This window comes from Arachis hypogaea, chromosome 14 (assembly GCF_003086295.3).
Source record: "Arachis hypogaea cultivar Tifrunner chromosome 14, arahy.Tifrunner.gnm2.J5K5, whole genome shotgun sequence".
In the NCBI taxonomy this organism is placed as follows: Eukaryota; Viridiplantae; Streptophyta; class Magnoliopsida; order Fabales; family Fabaceae; genus Arachis; species Arachis hypogaea.
Genome location: NC_092049.1, coordinates 4,075,384 through 4,088,626, shown reverse-complemented (window position 1 = coordinate 4,088,626; position 13,243 = coordinate 4,075,384). Strand labels below are relative to the sequence as shown.

General features: G+C 31.3%; 1 protein-coding gene across 2 annotated transcripts; it reads left to right on the top strand.

The window, feature by feature from the left end:
* Window positions 1–4,612: 4,612 nt before the first annotated feature.
* LOC112741020 (altered inheritance rate of mitochondria protein 25) lies at window positions 4,613–13,037 on the top strand. 2 transcript variants are annotated; one of them, XM_025789821.3, is made up of 14 exons: window positions 4,613–4,809; window positions 4,885–4,935; window positions 5,375–5,526; window positions 8,378–8,776; window positions 9,074–9,160; window positions 9,389–9,430; window positions 9,550–9,594; window positions 10,539–10,604; window positions 10,751–10,807; window positions 10,894–10,955; window positions 11,332–11,452; window positions 12,313–12,390; window positions 12,465–12,571; window positions 12,658–13,037. In XM_025789821.3, exons 4-14 carry the CDS (start codon window positions 8,378–8,380, stop codon window positions 12,686–12,688), a joined length of 1,095 nt encoding a protein of 364 aa, XP_025645606.1. In that variant the 5' UTR covers window positions 4,613–4,809; window positions 4,885–4,935; window positions 5,375–5,526; the 3' UTR covers window positions 12,689–13,037. The 2 variants fall into 2 exon arrangements, with proteins under 2 accessions (XP_025645606.1, XP_025645607.1); XM_025789822.3 differs by lacking the exon at window positions 4,885–4,935.
* The last annotated feature ends 206 nt before the right edge of the window (window positions 13,038–13,243 follow it).

Genomic DNA, 13,243 nt, shown 5'->3' with positions numbered 1-13,243 from the left:
AAGGTCCTACCTTGCTAATATGGAGAGGAACGTTCGTGGTTTGCTATTTGATGTGTCCCTCCTCTTTTTGAATTTTCATCAAGGTTGGTGCTTTTGTTTATTTTTTGGTAATCTTGTAAAGTTGTTTTCATGAGACTATTCTGAATGGTCCCTGAATAATGGTATTGACGCTGGTATTTTGTTGCTTTTTTGTCACCGATTCTTGGGATTTCTTTGATGGCTTTACCTAACTGTTTGTTGTTTTACTTATTGCTAATAAATCCTTTTGAACTATGTTCACTATTTGAGATTACTGTCGAGTGTTTGGCTGTCTTTCTAGAATTTTGAGGGTCAGTACAGTAGTCGTTTATAAATATTGAATGTATTTGTGTTGTCCCCAATGGTGTTGCTACTATATGATGATTTCGTCACATATAGCATAGAAAAGACACCATTTCCATGCTTTTTGTATGTAGAGTATATTTGAAATTGCGTTCTTTGGTTTCACTTGCTTTTGCCCGACTTCTTTTAGACGACGTCCGAGCTCTTTCTGTAACGATTCCTTTATTTTGTATTTTGTAGGTGTAACTTTTATGTCGCACTCTGTCATTCTCAATATGTCAACAAAAATTCTCCTTAATCTCTTAAATTGGGTAGATGCCCCGTCCTTTCCTGTGTCCCCGTAGTTGATAAAGTGTACTGCGAGATATTTCGTAGACATCATAGATTATGTGAGAATAGAGAGGATGAGAGGAATTACGAGTTGGTAGTGCCGATCTCGAGGGGAGAGTATGCTCCCCTCTTTTAGATAAGTCGGAATGCCCATGCATACGACTGCTTCTTCACCAAATTAGGCATTTCACTTCTTTTTTCCGATTTTGAGACAAATATCCTTTGGGCTTGTAATGCTACTCCTTCTCAACTTCACCCGAATTCCTAGACTTTCTTAAAAAAAATTTAGCTTCTATGTCGGAAGCTTGATGTCCGTCCTTCTGTTAAGGTCTTGTTTCATCTTTTCGTGTTGATCAAACATGAATCGTCGAAAGGATTAGCTTATATAGTTGCTTGGCCTGGTAATATACCTTAACAACCTTTTTGATGTTGTTTTTTTGCTGAATTTAAGTAGGGAGTTTATCTATATAGATTTCTTTTTCAAGTTCCGACTTCGTGTAGTCAGACTTTACTAAGTCACTTCTACTTCGTTTTTATTCTGCCTTGCCATTGAGGTCGGTTTTCACGAGTTGTTTATATAACTTCTTACATTAATTTGTACCTCGTCGCTTCATCTTGTCGACCATTTTAGGTCGGACAATGATTTTCGTGGTTTGTCGAACTTAAATTAATGCGTTTTTAATAGGAAACATTTGAAGAAAAACAGAAATTTTATTGATAAATAATAATTCCTTTACATCAACCTACTTACTAAGGGCTTTGAGTACCCTTAGCCTTTGCTTTGGTGCCTCGTTAAAACCCTTTTAAAAAAAACCCTTATTTTAGAGAAAAAAACTCTATAAGGTTGAGAAACAGAGTACACCAGGAAACAAGACTTACTTCCTAATTGTAGTATTTTTTTAGGTTACACGCATGCCAAGACCTCGAAACTCCCACCCTTGCAGGTGAGATACTTTGTTTTGTAGTAACATTTTCCTAAGACTTCAACAACCTTGTAGGATTCTTTCCAATTTGCTGCTAACTTTCCTTCGCTCAGCTTTTGAACTCCGATATCATTTCGGAACGTGCAAAACATATAAAATAACATGTTTTAGTACTTTTTTTAAGTGCTCTCAAGAATTTTATTTTTATTTTAAAAAGAGTACTAAAATATGTTATTTTATATGTTATTTTTAATTTAATAAATAAATATTAATTTTGAAGAAGTATTCTAACTAAATATTTTGTTAGTTTATTTTTTCTTTTTAATGCATGGAATAAAATAATTTGTTTTATTTTTAAATTATTATTGATTATGTAGAGTATTTTATTTAAAATTTGAGTACATGCATGAATATTTACATCTAAAATTTAATCTTTTTTATTTAATTGTTTCGCATGAAAAAATAATTTTTTAATTTTTAAATTATTAATTATGTAGAAGAGTATTGTATTTGAAATTTGAGTAAATAAATTAAATACCAATAAAAATATTTTATTCCATGCAAAACAATTTAAAAAAATGACTTAAAAGATTTTAGAAGCACTATAAAAAGCTTAAAATACACGTTATGAGTAGTAAATCGAAACTTATTTATTCGATTTACCAGGCTCACTAGATCGAAACCATTTGTTTCGATTTACTATGTGCGAATTTGAAATCTTCAATCAATTTGATTTATTATGGAGGAGGCTAAATCGAGTATTGTTGATTCGATTTAGTAGTTGATTTGGAATTTGAGTAATTCGAATCATGTAGATTCGATTTACTACTAGAGTCCCTAATTCGAATTCCATAAATTCGATTTACATCGATTCAGACATCTACATATCAATTTTGTATTTGGGGATTCAAATAATTTTGGGATTGGTTTGATTTATCAACATAAATTACTCAATAATTAATTAATAATCTGATTTTTAATTTTAATTTTACTTTTCTTCTTTAATCCATTGTTTATATTATTCACAATTAACATTGTTTCCCCATATTTTTTTACTATTAATTGTTTTATAAAATATTTGGGACCATGACTCCCATTATCCCAATAAAGCTAGGCCCTTGTGTAGAAGTCATCGGTTCGAGCTCGACTATCTCTAAATTTAACCTAATGTTAGGTTTTCTATTTTGATGTCTTAATTAAATAAGAATTAAGAATAAAAAAAATCCCATAGAATTGACAAGAATAAAAACAACATTTTCTAAAAATAGATAAACTAGTTATCTATTTTAATTTTAATAATACTAACATTATTTGGGTCTATAAAAATAGATATAGAGATCTATCTTTAAAATGTAATAAATAGTTTAGATTTATTAAATAAAATAGAGAATAAAATTATACATCAAAGCAAAATATTTATCTAAATCTATCCAAGTTGTTATAATAACTTTTTAAATCACGCACTCCTTCTTCTTCTTCTTCTCCTTCTCCTTCTTTTCCTCCTCGTATTTCTTCTTCTTTTTTCAAATTTGCACGAGTTCTTCTTCTTCCATTCTTCTTTTTCTCTTTCTTCTTCTCCTCATTTTTCTTCTTCTTCTTCCAAATTTGTATACGCAAGTTTTTCTCCTTTTCTTCTTCTTCTCCTCCTTCTTCTTCTTCATCATCACTAACCATTTTGCAAATGTCTTTATTAATTCTGATTTTCTCTGCTGCCATAATTTCTTAATTTATTTCGCTTCATTTTTTAATTTATTTCGGTTCATTTGTGTGTTAATTATCGGTTCATTTGTGTATTAATTTCGGTTCATTTGATGCTGCTAATAAGTATTAACCAAATTTTTTATTCACAACAACCGAAATTAACACACAAATAATCTGAAATTAATTCATAAATAAATCGAAATAAACTAAAAAATAAACTGAAATTATTTAATTATGGCACCAAAAAAAATCAGGAGCAATAAACATGTTAGCAAAATCTTGGTATTGTTTGTAACGACGATAACTAAAGAGGAGAAGAAGAAGAGGAGGAGGAGAATCTGCGTGTGCGAAGAAGAAGAAGAACGTATGGGTGACTTTGAAACAAGAAGAAGAAAAAACGCGTGTAATGACGCTCTTATAATGAGAGTGATTTTTGTTGGTGTTGGACCTACTTAAATAAATTTGGATGAAAAAATACTTGGATGTGTAGCAATCCTGTAAAATAGAGAACCAGGTAATTTTTTAACTACTTAATATGATTGCAATAATTATCAATTTTTTAAAATATCTATTAAATGAGGAATATTATAAGCCTAACAGAATTTATTATTCTTGACCATCAATTAATTATCAATATTTAAAAGTATAAACAAAAAATATATTATTAAATTTTTAAACTAACAAAATTAAATTAATAATTAAAAATTCTAACAAAAATAATAAATTTTGTGGTGGACTAGAGCTAGGCTAGAAGTGAGTCAAGCCAGCTCATGAGTCAGCTCGAGCTCGACTCATTAATAGCTCGATAAGCTGAACTCATGAGCTGGTGAGTCAAGCTTGAGCTTAGATTTGAACTCATAAATTAAATGAGCCGAACTTGAGTTTGGATAAGCCAACCTCATTAGTTCGTGAGCTGACTCGATTATATATATAATATTAAAAGTATAGATTAAATGTATAGAGGATATGCGTATTAATAATTTAATATATATAAAATAGTAATATATAATTTTATGTATATATTAATGTTAATTGTTTAAAATTTTATAGCCATTTTTTATATATAATTTTAATGTAGCATATAAATAAAAAATTTATAATTGATAGATGGACAATATATTAAATTTATTTTTTAAATATTTTTTAATATATATAAGTTATAATTTATTGATATAAAATTATAGATTATGTTCCTATTATTTAAGCCAGCTCGAGCTTGAGCTTACGAATTAAGTTCAATTATTAATAAGTCGAGTCGTGTCAAACTTAATTTTCGTGAGTCCAGCCCTAACTAGAGCTTTTCTCTAAATAAATTACTAGCAAATTTTATTACAAAAGAATTTCGAAACCAACTTCCCCAATTTACCACGGTTTAACACTTTTAACCCCATTTCAGAAAGTAAAATGCAAGGGCTCCCCCATTTCACCTCCGCCATTTCAGTACCAGCTCCCCCTCTCCGTTGCTGCCGCGCCGCCGTCGCTCTTTCATAGCCGCCGTTGTTGCCGCTGCGCTAGTCTTCCCCTTCAATTGACGGTAACCCTCATCCTTTCTTTTCTCTTATTTAACCTTCTCCAATGAAATCTAATTCCAGTTCTGATTTTGTTGCAGATTTCTAACTTCTTGTTAATGGATGAAATTTTTTGGTAGTCATCAAGCTAGGTATTTAAGCCCAAAATCGCATATCTCTTACTTCTTGTTGCCTCTGCTTGATAATTTTGTTGGTTGGTCTAGTCGGTATAATATATATGCATCATCAGTCTCAATTTTCATATCATTTGTTACGTTCTTTATACTAGTTTGTGCTTCATTCTTTCTGATCTGTGTATAGATCCGAATGATAATGATTAAGATAGGGAAAACATATTCAGTAGGATCTTTCTTTTTTATTCATGGATGAGAATAAAGCTAGCTACAACAAAAAGGCTTGCTTTGATTTCAATCTAGTTCGTAGTCCCTTTCCCTTCTCTGGTTCTCTTGTTCTTGTTTGAATTATGTTATATGGTTAACAAGATTTTAACCTTTATTTGATAACATCCCCTAAAGCAAGGGATACTGATACATATAGTTTGGATTTTGTTTGTATTGGGCATCATCACAGTTCATGACATCAAAACAAAACACAACAAGGAGCAACACTGCTACATAGAGAAAGAGAAGAAAGAGAAGAGGAAGGAGAAGGAGAAGAAAGAGGAGAAGAGTCATTCACTTCTTTTGAGATCTTTTGATTTCAAGGCCACAGCTTTGAGCCAGGTTTCTCTCTTTGTTTTATCTTTTTTCTCATTTTTTTAATTATTGCAATGTAGGTGTTTGATCATTTGCCTCAACTAGCTTATATAGCATTTTTAGCTATGTGCTGATTTGGAGGTCTCTCTCTTATGGTTCTGTTATGAATTTTTTCCACATATAAAAGTAATAATATTTGAATCTATACTAGCTTGCTATTACTATTGTTACTACTTTATTCAATTCAATTTTAATGAATCTGTTGGAATTTGTTGGTGACACTCACTATTACTACTTCTGGTTCTGTCCTACTATTACTACTTTATTCAATTCAATTTTTACTGCAACTTTTTACTTTCCTTGTTATACTTACTTATACCTACTTAACCATTCTATTTTACATCAAATAGTTATTTCACTAGGTCTTATAACTAAGTGGTGTGGGTTTAATCTCCCACTCTTGTAGAACAACATTTTAAGCCTAGCTGTTATGACCCTTCACTAGGAAAATATTAAGAGTAAAGCATTGACCATATAGTGGAAGTTCACAAAGTTGAGTATGATAACTATTAGATGGAAAAAGGTCAACTGTCAAACGAAAACTGATCAATACAAGTAAGTAACAGTTCTATGATATGATTATATAATTGACAAAAATTAGTAAATGATTGAAAATAATAAAAAAATTTATTGTTAAATACTATTATAAATTGTATATAGTTCAACATAAAACTAAAAAAAATATTATAAATTCTCAACAATCCTTTTTAAAAAGCAGCAGATTAATATTTTAAATTTGATCTCTTTATTTCTGTCAACCTTGAATGAAGATTCAGAATAATTTTTTGCTGAAAAAGATTATTTGTGAATATGCTATTTTGCCTATTCTATTTTTCCTTTTCTTTTTTGGTATTTTATTATGTCCCTCCTACAACATGTTAAATTTAACAAATTGATGTGACACTAACGCCATGCCTTTGGCCTATATTTTTGTCAATGATCTTACACATAATGCCAACTTTGTTTTGGAATCAAAGTCCATTTCTTTCCGCAATTTTTGTTAATATATAGTAGGCATTGTTCAATTTTGAAATCATCTGAAATTGTGGTCTTATTTCAAGTCTCAATTTAACAGAGATCCCATATTTGATATGTTCAAAAGCGATATTAAATCTTTTTTTCAGATCAGAGGTCATTTCAGACATTCTACAATTTGAAAAAAAAAAATATAATTTAGAACAAATTATAAGTAGAATAAAGTAGAATAATTAAAAAGATTATAGCAATATAAAATAAATGCAAAGAGAGATAAAGATCACCAAGTCTAATATCAACCCTTCTGATTCATTTGAACTCAGATTTTCTGATACATTTGAACCAAGTTCAATAAAAACTGGCTGATTGAACTGATATCTAATATAAAGTAGTACATCTGACAAAATCACAGCAAATCAAGTTTTAAAAGTATTCATATATTAATTAATGGTGGAACAAAAGCTTTAAATTTGTAACGAAACTTAAGCCTTCAATAATTGTCTCAACTACATAGGATCAAGAATATTATTTTGTTGAATGAAAAATACACACATATATACTAAGGAAGCATTATTGTCCTAAAGCATGAGAATGAGATTCTGCTTGAAGGTGATTATATAAAGGGAATAGACGGAAGATTTATTGAGTTAGATAGAATTTTGTGTTAAATATTTCAGTGTCTCATTAATGCATAAAAGATTAACAACTTCCTCTGTAAAGTATGATAAAACTTAAAAGTCCCAGCATGTTAAGCATTCTTATTACTGTAGTTTCTTTTTTTATTATAGAGAGCAAAACATTAAATGCTCAACCAAAATTAAATGATTACATTATTTTATGAATCAGCTAATAACAAATGAAGTACTTTTTCCATGAAATCAAACTATCTAATTATACTATTTATTACTTCTGGTTAGAATTATTGGAATAGAAAAGGTAAAAGAGATTGAGAGTGGACAAATAAATTCAAAATAGTATGTATTTATATGGCTGTATAAGTTGCTGTTTTCTTTTTCTTTACACATTATTGGATAAAAGGTATTATTTTTAATTTATCACAATAAAAATATTGAGAAAAAGCTTGATATTGTTTTCTTATTAAAGCATGACGCAATAAATTGAATTACATTGTATTATGATTTTTTCTTATTGAACATAGCTATATGAATACTCAAGTTTGACACCTAGTAAGGTACCTGTTTTTTTATTTTAGTTAGAAACTTTTTAGCCCCAACTTTAATTCTTCAAGAGGGAAAAGAAAAGAAAAAAATAAAATAAAATAAAAGGTAGATATCTAATGTTATACCTAGGCTTGGTGTTCAAATATAAGTGTTCAAGGTAGATATATATTGTTGTCTTCTTATTGATGGTAACAATTTTATTCGATAAAAAAAAAAAAACTATCGAAAATTAGATCAAATGAACAGGAAATAAGAAATTGGAGAAAGCAAATTAATTATGCAAGTAATGTGAAGATGCCCTATGAAATGAAAAGCTTTGTCCAATAAAGGGATAACGAATAATAGGGATAGGAACATCATCTAAGAATAAAAATTGATGATATATGCGAAAACTAAATGGCAGACTTTGACATTTCAGATAAATGGCGAACATTTAAAAGGATCAGATAAAGGTTCTTTTCTTTTTGTGTGAATGTGTTTTCCTGGGAATTTTATTGTGTGTGAACTGTTAAAAGGATCAGAAGGATTATTTATTCGAATCAAATGTGCCCTACTCATAGCCCTTTTGTTTTCCCCTCAATTTTCATATCCCATATCCATATAACATAGCTTCAATGTAAATCTATGTTTATTCATCAAAGTTGTAATCTTTTGGATTGAAGATGAATTGGACAAAGTACGGTAGGAGCTGCTTCTCTAAGATAACCGATCCCCATGTCTATGGGCTTTTGGGTCTTCAACAAAATGTTGCTAGGAACTACAACAATAACATTCCCATCATTGTGTGTCGGCTATTTGGAAGCGGCGTTGGCCGTGGAAATGAAGCTGATCATCAGTTGAGTAGGGAATTCCTTGTGAAGCTTTGGGCTGCTGATAGGAAAATGGGGAAGCACCCCATAGAGAAACAACGGATGAGACTGCTTGATGGTGATCGCAGAGGGTTTTTCAATTCCTCTGTTGCTGAAGACAGCGGAGTCAAAAGGAGAGGTAAAAAGCTCTTGAAGCAACCTCCAATTAGTCAATCTGTTTCTGAGGTTTTGAAAGCAGAATCTCCCGAAGAGGTGAGTCTTCTAATCAGACAAGTTAATTTTCCATTAGTTCGTTTGTGTTTTGGCTGCCATATAATTGAAATTTAACTTAAGTTTGCTAATTGCTATTTGGGGTATGAAAAATATAGCGAAGGTATGTTTGGTGTAGTAGCTTATCTTCATGTAAAACAAGCATATGGGTACTTTAGGGTGTAACTAGTTTTAAACCTATACCTTGATGATGTCTCAAGTCATGTAGATTATCAGTGGTTCTGTGTCAAATTTAAGACTAAAATAATGAAACGTTCTCTATTTGTCCTCTAATATTAGGCCAAGTTAGCACCTTTGGTTGCGAGGTCCAACTTGCTAATTACCAGAGATATTGAGTGGGCAAATCTTGTATTTGGCTTTGAGCAGGTGATCCTCTTATTCTTCAATGGTTGTTTTTGTCTTGATAGAGATATTTTAATGATCTGTTTTGTTTTGTTCATCTCGTTAGGGGCAGTACATACTTTGCATTGAGTTTCTGGGGCATAATTCTTACAGTTTCCAACAAATTATTTGTCTATTTATTTATTTATTTATTTATTTGTTTCCTACTATTTTATCTTTGACTGTTTGAGTTCTTTTATTTTGTTTTTGAAGGAAAATCGTTACGCCATTGTAGATCCGTGCTACCCTAAATCGGTTAGTTATAATTTTCATCACCTTTTTCATCATGACAGTTATAGTTTATGCTCGTATTTTCTTTACATTCCTACTAACAATGATGGTTGAACTTGTTTTCTATGGTTGCTACGATATAGCCTGTAGGTTTCATTCGTGAACAGAGCAATGTGCTTGCCAGGCAGGTATCCAAATAATCAATTTAAATCTCAATTCTTGTACTTGTTTATTTTAGACAATGCTATTTTTCATGTATAATCCATATGGTAAGAAATTAATGAGTAAATGGTCTGTTTTGCCTTTGTCGTGTATATACTGTAATATTAATAACTTCGAAATGGCTGTGTATTCTATTTAGATGAATGCTTTGGCTGTATTATTCATTTCTGTATCAGTCTAGACATCTACACTTCTAATTTTCTAAGAAAAGGAAGTAAATTATTACTTAAAATGTAGCGGGCAGATATCACAATGGAAAGAAACATGGTATTAGGCCTATAAAAGATTGATGACTAATCTAATGATTCAGAAAACACAACTAAAGTTGTCTGATAGGTTCCCAAGGTAATGGGTATTCGTGAATTTGCATAAATGGCATTTATCAAATTTACGCACTCACTCTAGATCTCTCATTCGGTGTTTATCTCCCAATCTAAATCAACAGGTAACAAGCCTCAGTATTAGCCACCATTGCATGTTCATAAGGAAGGATAGACCTAACTTAACTTCTATTAAAACATAATGCATAGTTGTAGAAATAGTGCAATTTAAAGATTTGTATCTACTGATTCAATGTTATTTTACAATGCTAATTCTAAATATTGGAGAGACAATCACACAAATGGTTGGAATCTTAGCACGAATTGCTGGCATCATGTTAAAAATCGTGAATCAGCAGAATTGCAATGTTATGATGATTTAGGAATTAGGATGCTAATATTGGTTGGGTTATGTGGGTAGAAAAGTTAGTCTTCTATGAACAATGAATCATTGAATCTAATTTATGGTATAATTTCTTAATTTGGAAACCACATTTGATTTGGTTGTCTTTTGCGCTATTCATGTTTTCAATATGAATTTTGTTTACATACTTGTTTATTTGATTCCGTTTGATCTTTTCTTACTGTAGTTTCTTCGTCTACGGCGGCCTTTCATTGCATACATAACTGATGGTTTGGGGAACGAGCTTTTCAGGGTGAGGAAAACACATCACTTTCCAGTTTGGTTGTTCACAATGCACATAAGAAGTTAATTTTAAGACACACTAGTATATTAGTAGAACACCTGTCTCAATTAGTTTATCGTTTACCCTGAGTTGAGTTTATGTTCTTCTACGGTTAGGTTCGCAGACCATTTTGGTGGATAACGAGCTCAATTTATGCAGAAATTGATGGTAAGGTATGGCATTTACGCTGAAGTTCTACCTTGTTACACTGTTAAATTCCTCAGCAACTCGGTTGTTAATTGTGTTGATATCTATTCAGGAAGTTGGAGTAGTTCACCAGAGATGGCATCTTTGGAGGAGAATCTATGATTTGTACCTAGGGTAATATCAAGATGCAATGTGTTGATTTATAGTATTTGTAACTGCCAAAATCATAACATGCTTTGCTCTATTTAGTTGTCTTTTAGATCCAAATGTTCTGTTTGAGAAAATTTAAGCTGGGTTAAGCCTATACGTAAATTGTTGTTCACTTTTCTATAAGTTTGTCTTAACCGAAAAAAGTGGTATGTTAATTTAGCTGTCTATGGAACTATGGAAGTAATGCTTGCTGCATTATTTAAATTTATGCAGTTTCATGTTTTGTATCCTTAGCAACTTGCATTATATATTGGATTCATTGCTTTCTAACTCACCTTAAGTTTAACTATTTGACAAATCTGTTCTGCAAAATGCAACTTTGGTACAATAATGCTTTCAGGAATAAACAATTTGCTGTGGTTGAGAATCCTGGCCTTTGGAATTGGACTTTCACCTTGAAAGATATTAACGGTGAGGTTCTAGCTCAGATAGATCGTGATTGGAGAGGTTTTGGCTTTGAGGTAGGTTTATGACATTTATTATTTTTATTTTCACTTTTGTGTAATGGCTTTTGGAACGTTTTGTCAAACATGCTTGTTGATTATCAGTTATTTTTAAACATTATTAAAAAAGAGATTGCAAATTTTTGAATAAGTTTTATTTTGGAAAAAATTAATGATAATTTTTGGTCCATCATCTTGAGTTTGAACCCTGATATTGTAATGGAGAAAACTCTTCTCCCCATAACTTTTTCTTGCCAAGAAAAGAAAATTTAGGGCTTTCATATATGAGAACCATAACTGCTAGTGACTTGTGGAAAGAGCCAGTATGACAAAAATGGATCTATATCAGTAGAAATCAGAATGAGAAAAATATTTAACTCGCTGAATTAACTAGCACTATAGGATAAAAGAAGGGAATAAGAAAAAAAAGGCGCTAATAAAGGGATCACAGTTCATGCAGTAGTTTAAGTATTTTAGCAGCCGTATTTTACTTTTGTTTTATATTTCCATTTTTTCCCCATTGAAGCCACCTTAGATGGTTATGCTGTTACTATCCAAGGGCTAGGATTTGATTCGATAGGGGGTTTCTATACTATATTATAAATGGATTAATAACCGTAATTAATTAGTTCAGATTTTTCTTAAAACTGAAGCCTTTCAGGACCAGATCTCCTTTGGCCTTTGTTTTTCTTCCTATTTCGTAAGTGCTACGTATTTAAATTTGGTTCTCCCATCATCTATCAGCTTGTCTTGTATTCTAAAGTCACCTAACTGAATTGGACTGAGAATTTCATGTTCAAATTTTCAGACTTTCTATCTTGTATAATGCATTTTAACTGAGAGGTGACATATCATTTATATATTTGCTTTATGTGAAGCTTTTGACTGATGCTGGTCAATATGTTATTCGGTTTGGGATCTCAGATCCAGACTTGAAGATTGGCCGTGCTTCCAAGGTAGTGTCCCTTGTTTTCGACGAATACTTTTCTGTGCTTTTCTAATTACTGATAAATATGATATTCCTTCGCAGATGGAGGAACTAGAAGTTATTCGCCCACTGACCCTGGCGGAGAGAGCTGTAGCAGTAGCTCTTGCCATATCACTAGATAATGACTTTTTCTCAAGACATGGAGGCTGGTAATAAGCTATTTTGAATTTTTCTATCTTTTGCTTCTGAAAGCGTTGGAATAAGTACTGAATTTGGTTTTCATTTGTGATGTTAGGGGATTACCGTTCTTTGTTGCAACCGAATAAACTCGATTTGGCAATGTTACTTGATGATTGCATAATTCCTGAAGCCATTCTCTACCATGTATGTGTGTGTGTGTTGTTAAAAAAATGGTGTTACAAGCTAACGCTGTTCTTGGCTCAATAGAGATACTCACGACAATTGGTATGAAATCCATTTATCCATGTAAGAAAATCAGACTACAACTCTTGTACTTAAATCTGATGATTCCTTAGCTGAATGGCAAGGTCAGTGATGTGCCAACTATTGCAATGTGATGATAAGGCAGAAAGTGATTGATTGAGATATCATATTCTTACATACAGGATGTCACAAAACCTTGATTTATGGAATTGTGCAGTGTGGAACTTTTTATACTGTGTAGTTATTTGAATTTGGTGCAATTGTTAAATTTAAAAATGTCAGCCAAATGAATAATAGTAAGTACGTTAACAATAAGAAATAACTAACAAATGGCTAATGATTTATATGAACAATAATAGTTGTTTAGACACAGACCGAACAAATTAGGTCTGATATGCACCTGATTCAACAGCAGATTGCAGAATTCCGATTTGGGT

Excerpts from the sequence above, each read along its gene's own strand:
- LOC112741020 (XM_025789822.3), top strand. The coding sequence starts at position 8,378 with ATGAATTGGACAAAGTACGGTAGGAGCTGCTTCTCTAAGATAACCGAT. Across the intron at positions 8,777-9,073 it reads AAGCAGAATCTCCCGAAGAG|GCCAAGTTAGCACCTTTGGT; the intron begins GTGAGTCTTCTA and ends CTCTAATATTAG. Across the intron at positions 11,453-12,312 it reads GGAGAGGTTTTGGCTTTGAG|CTTTTGACTGATGCTGGTCA; the intron begins GTAGGTTTATGA and ends CTTTATGTGAAG.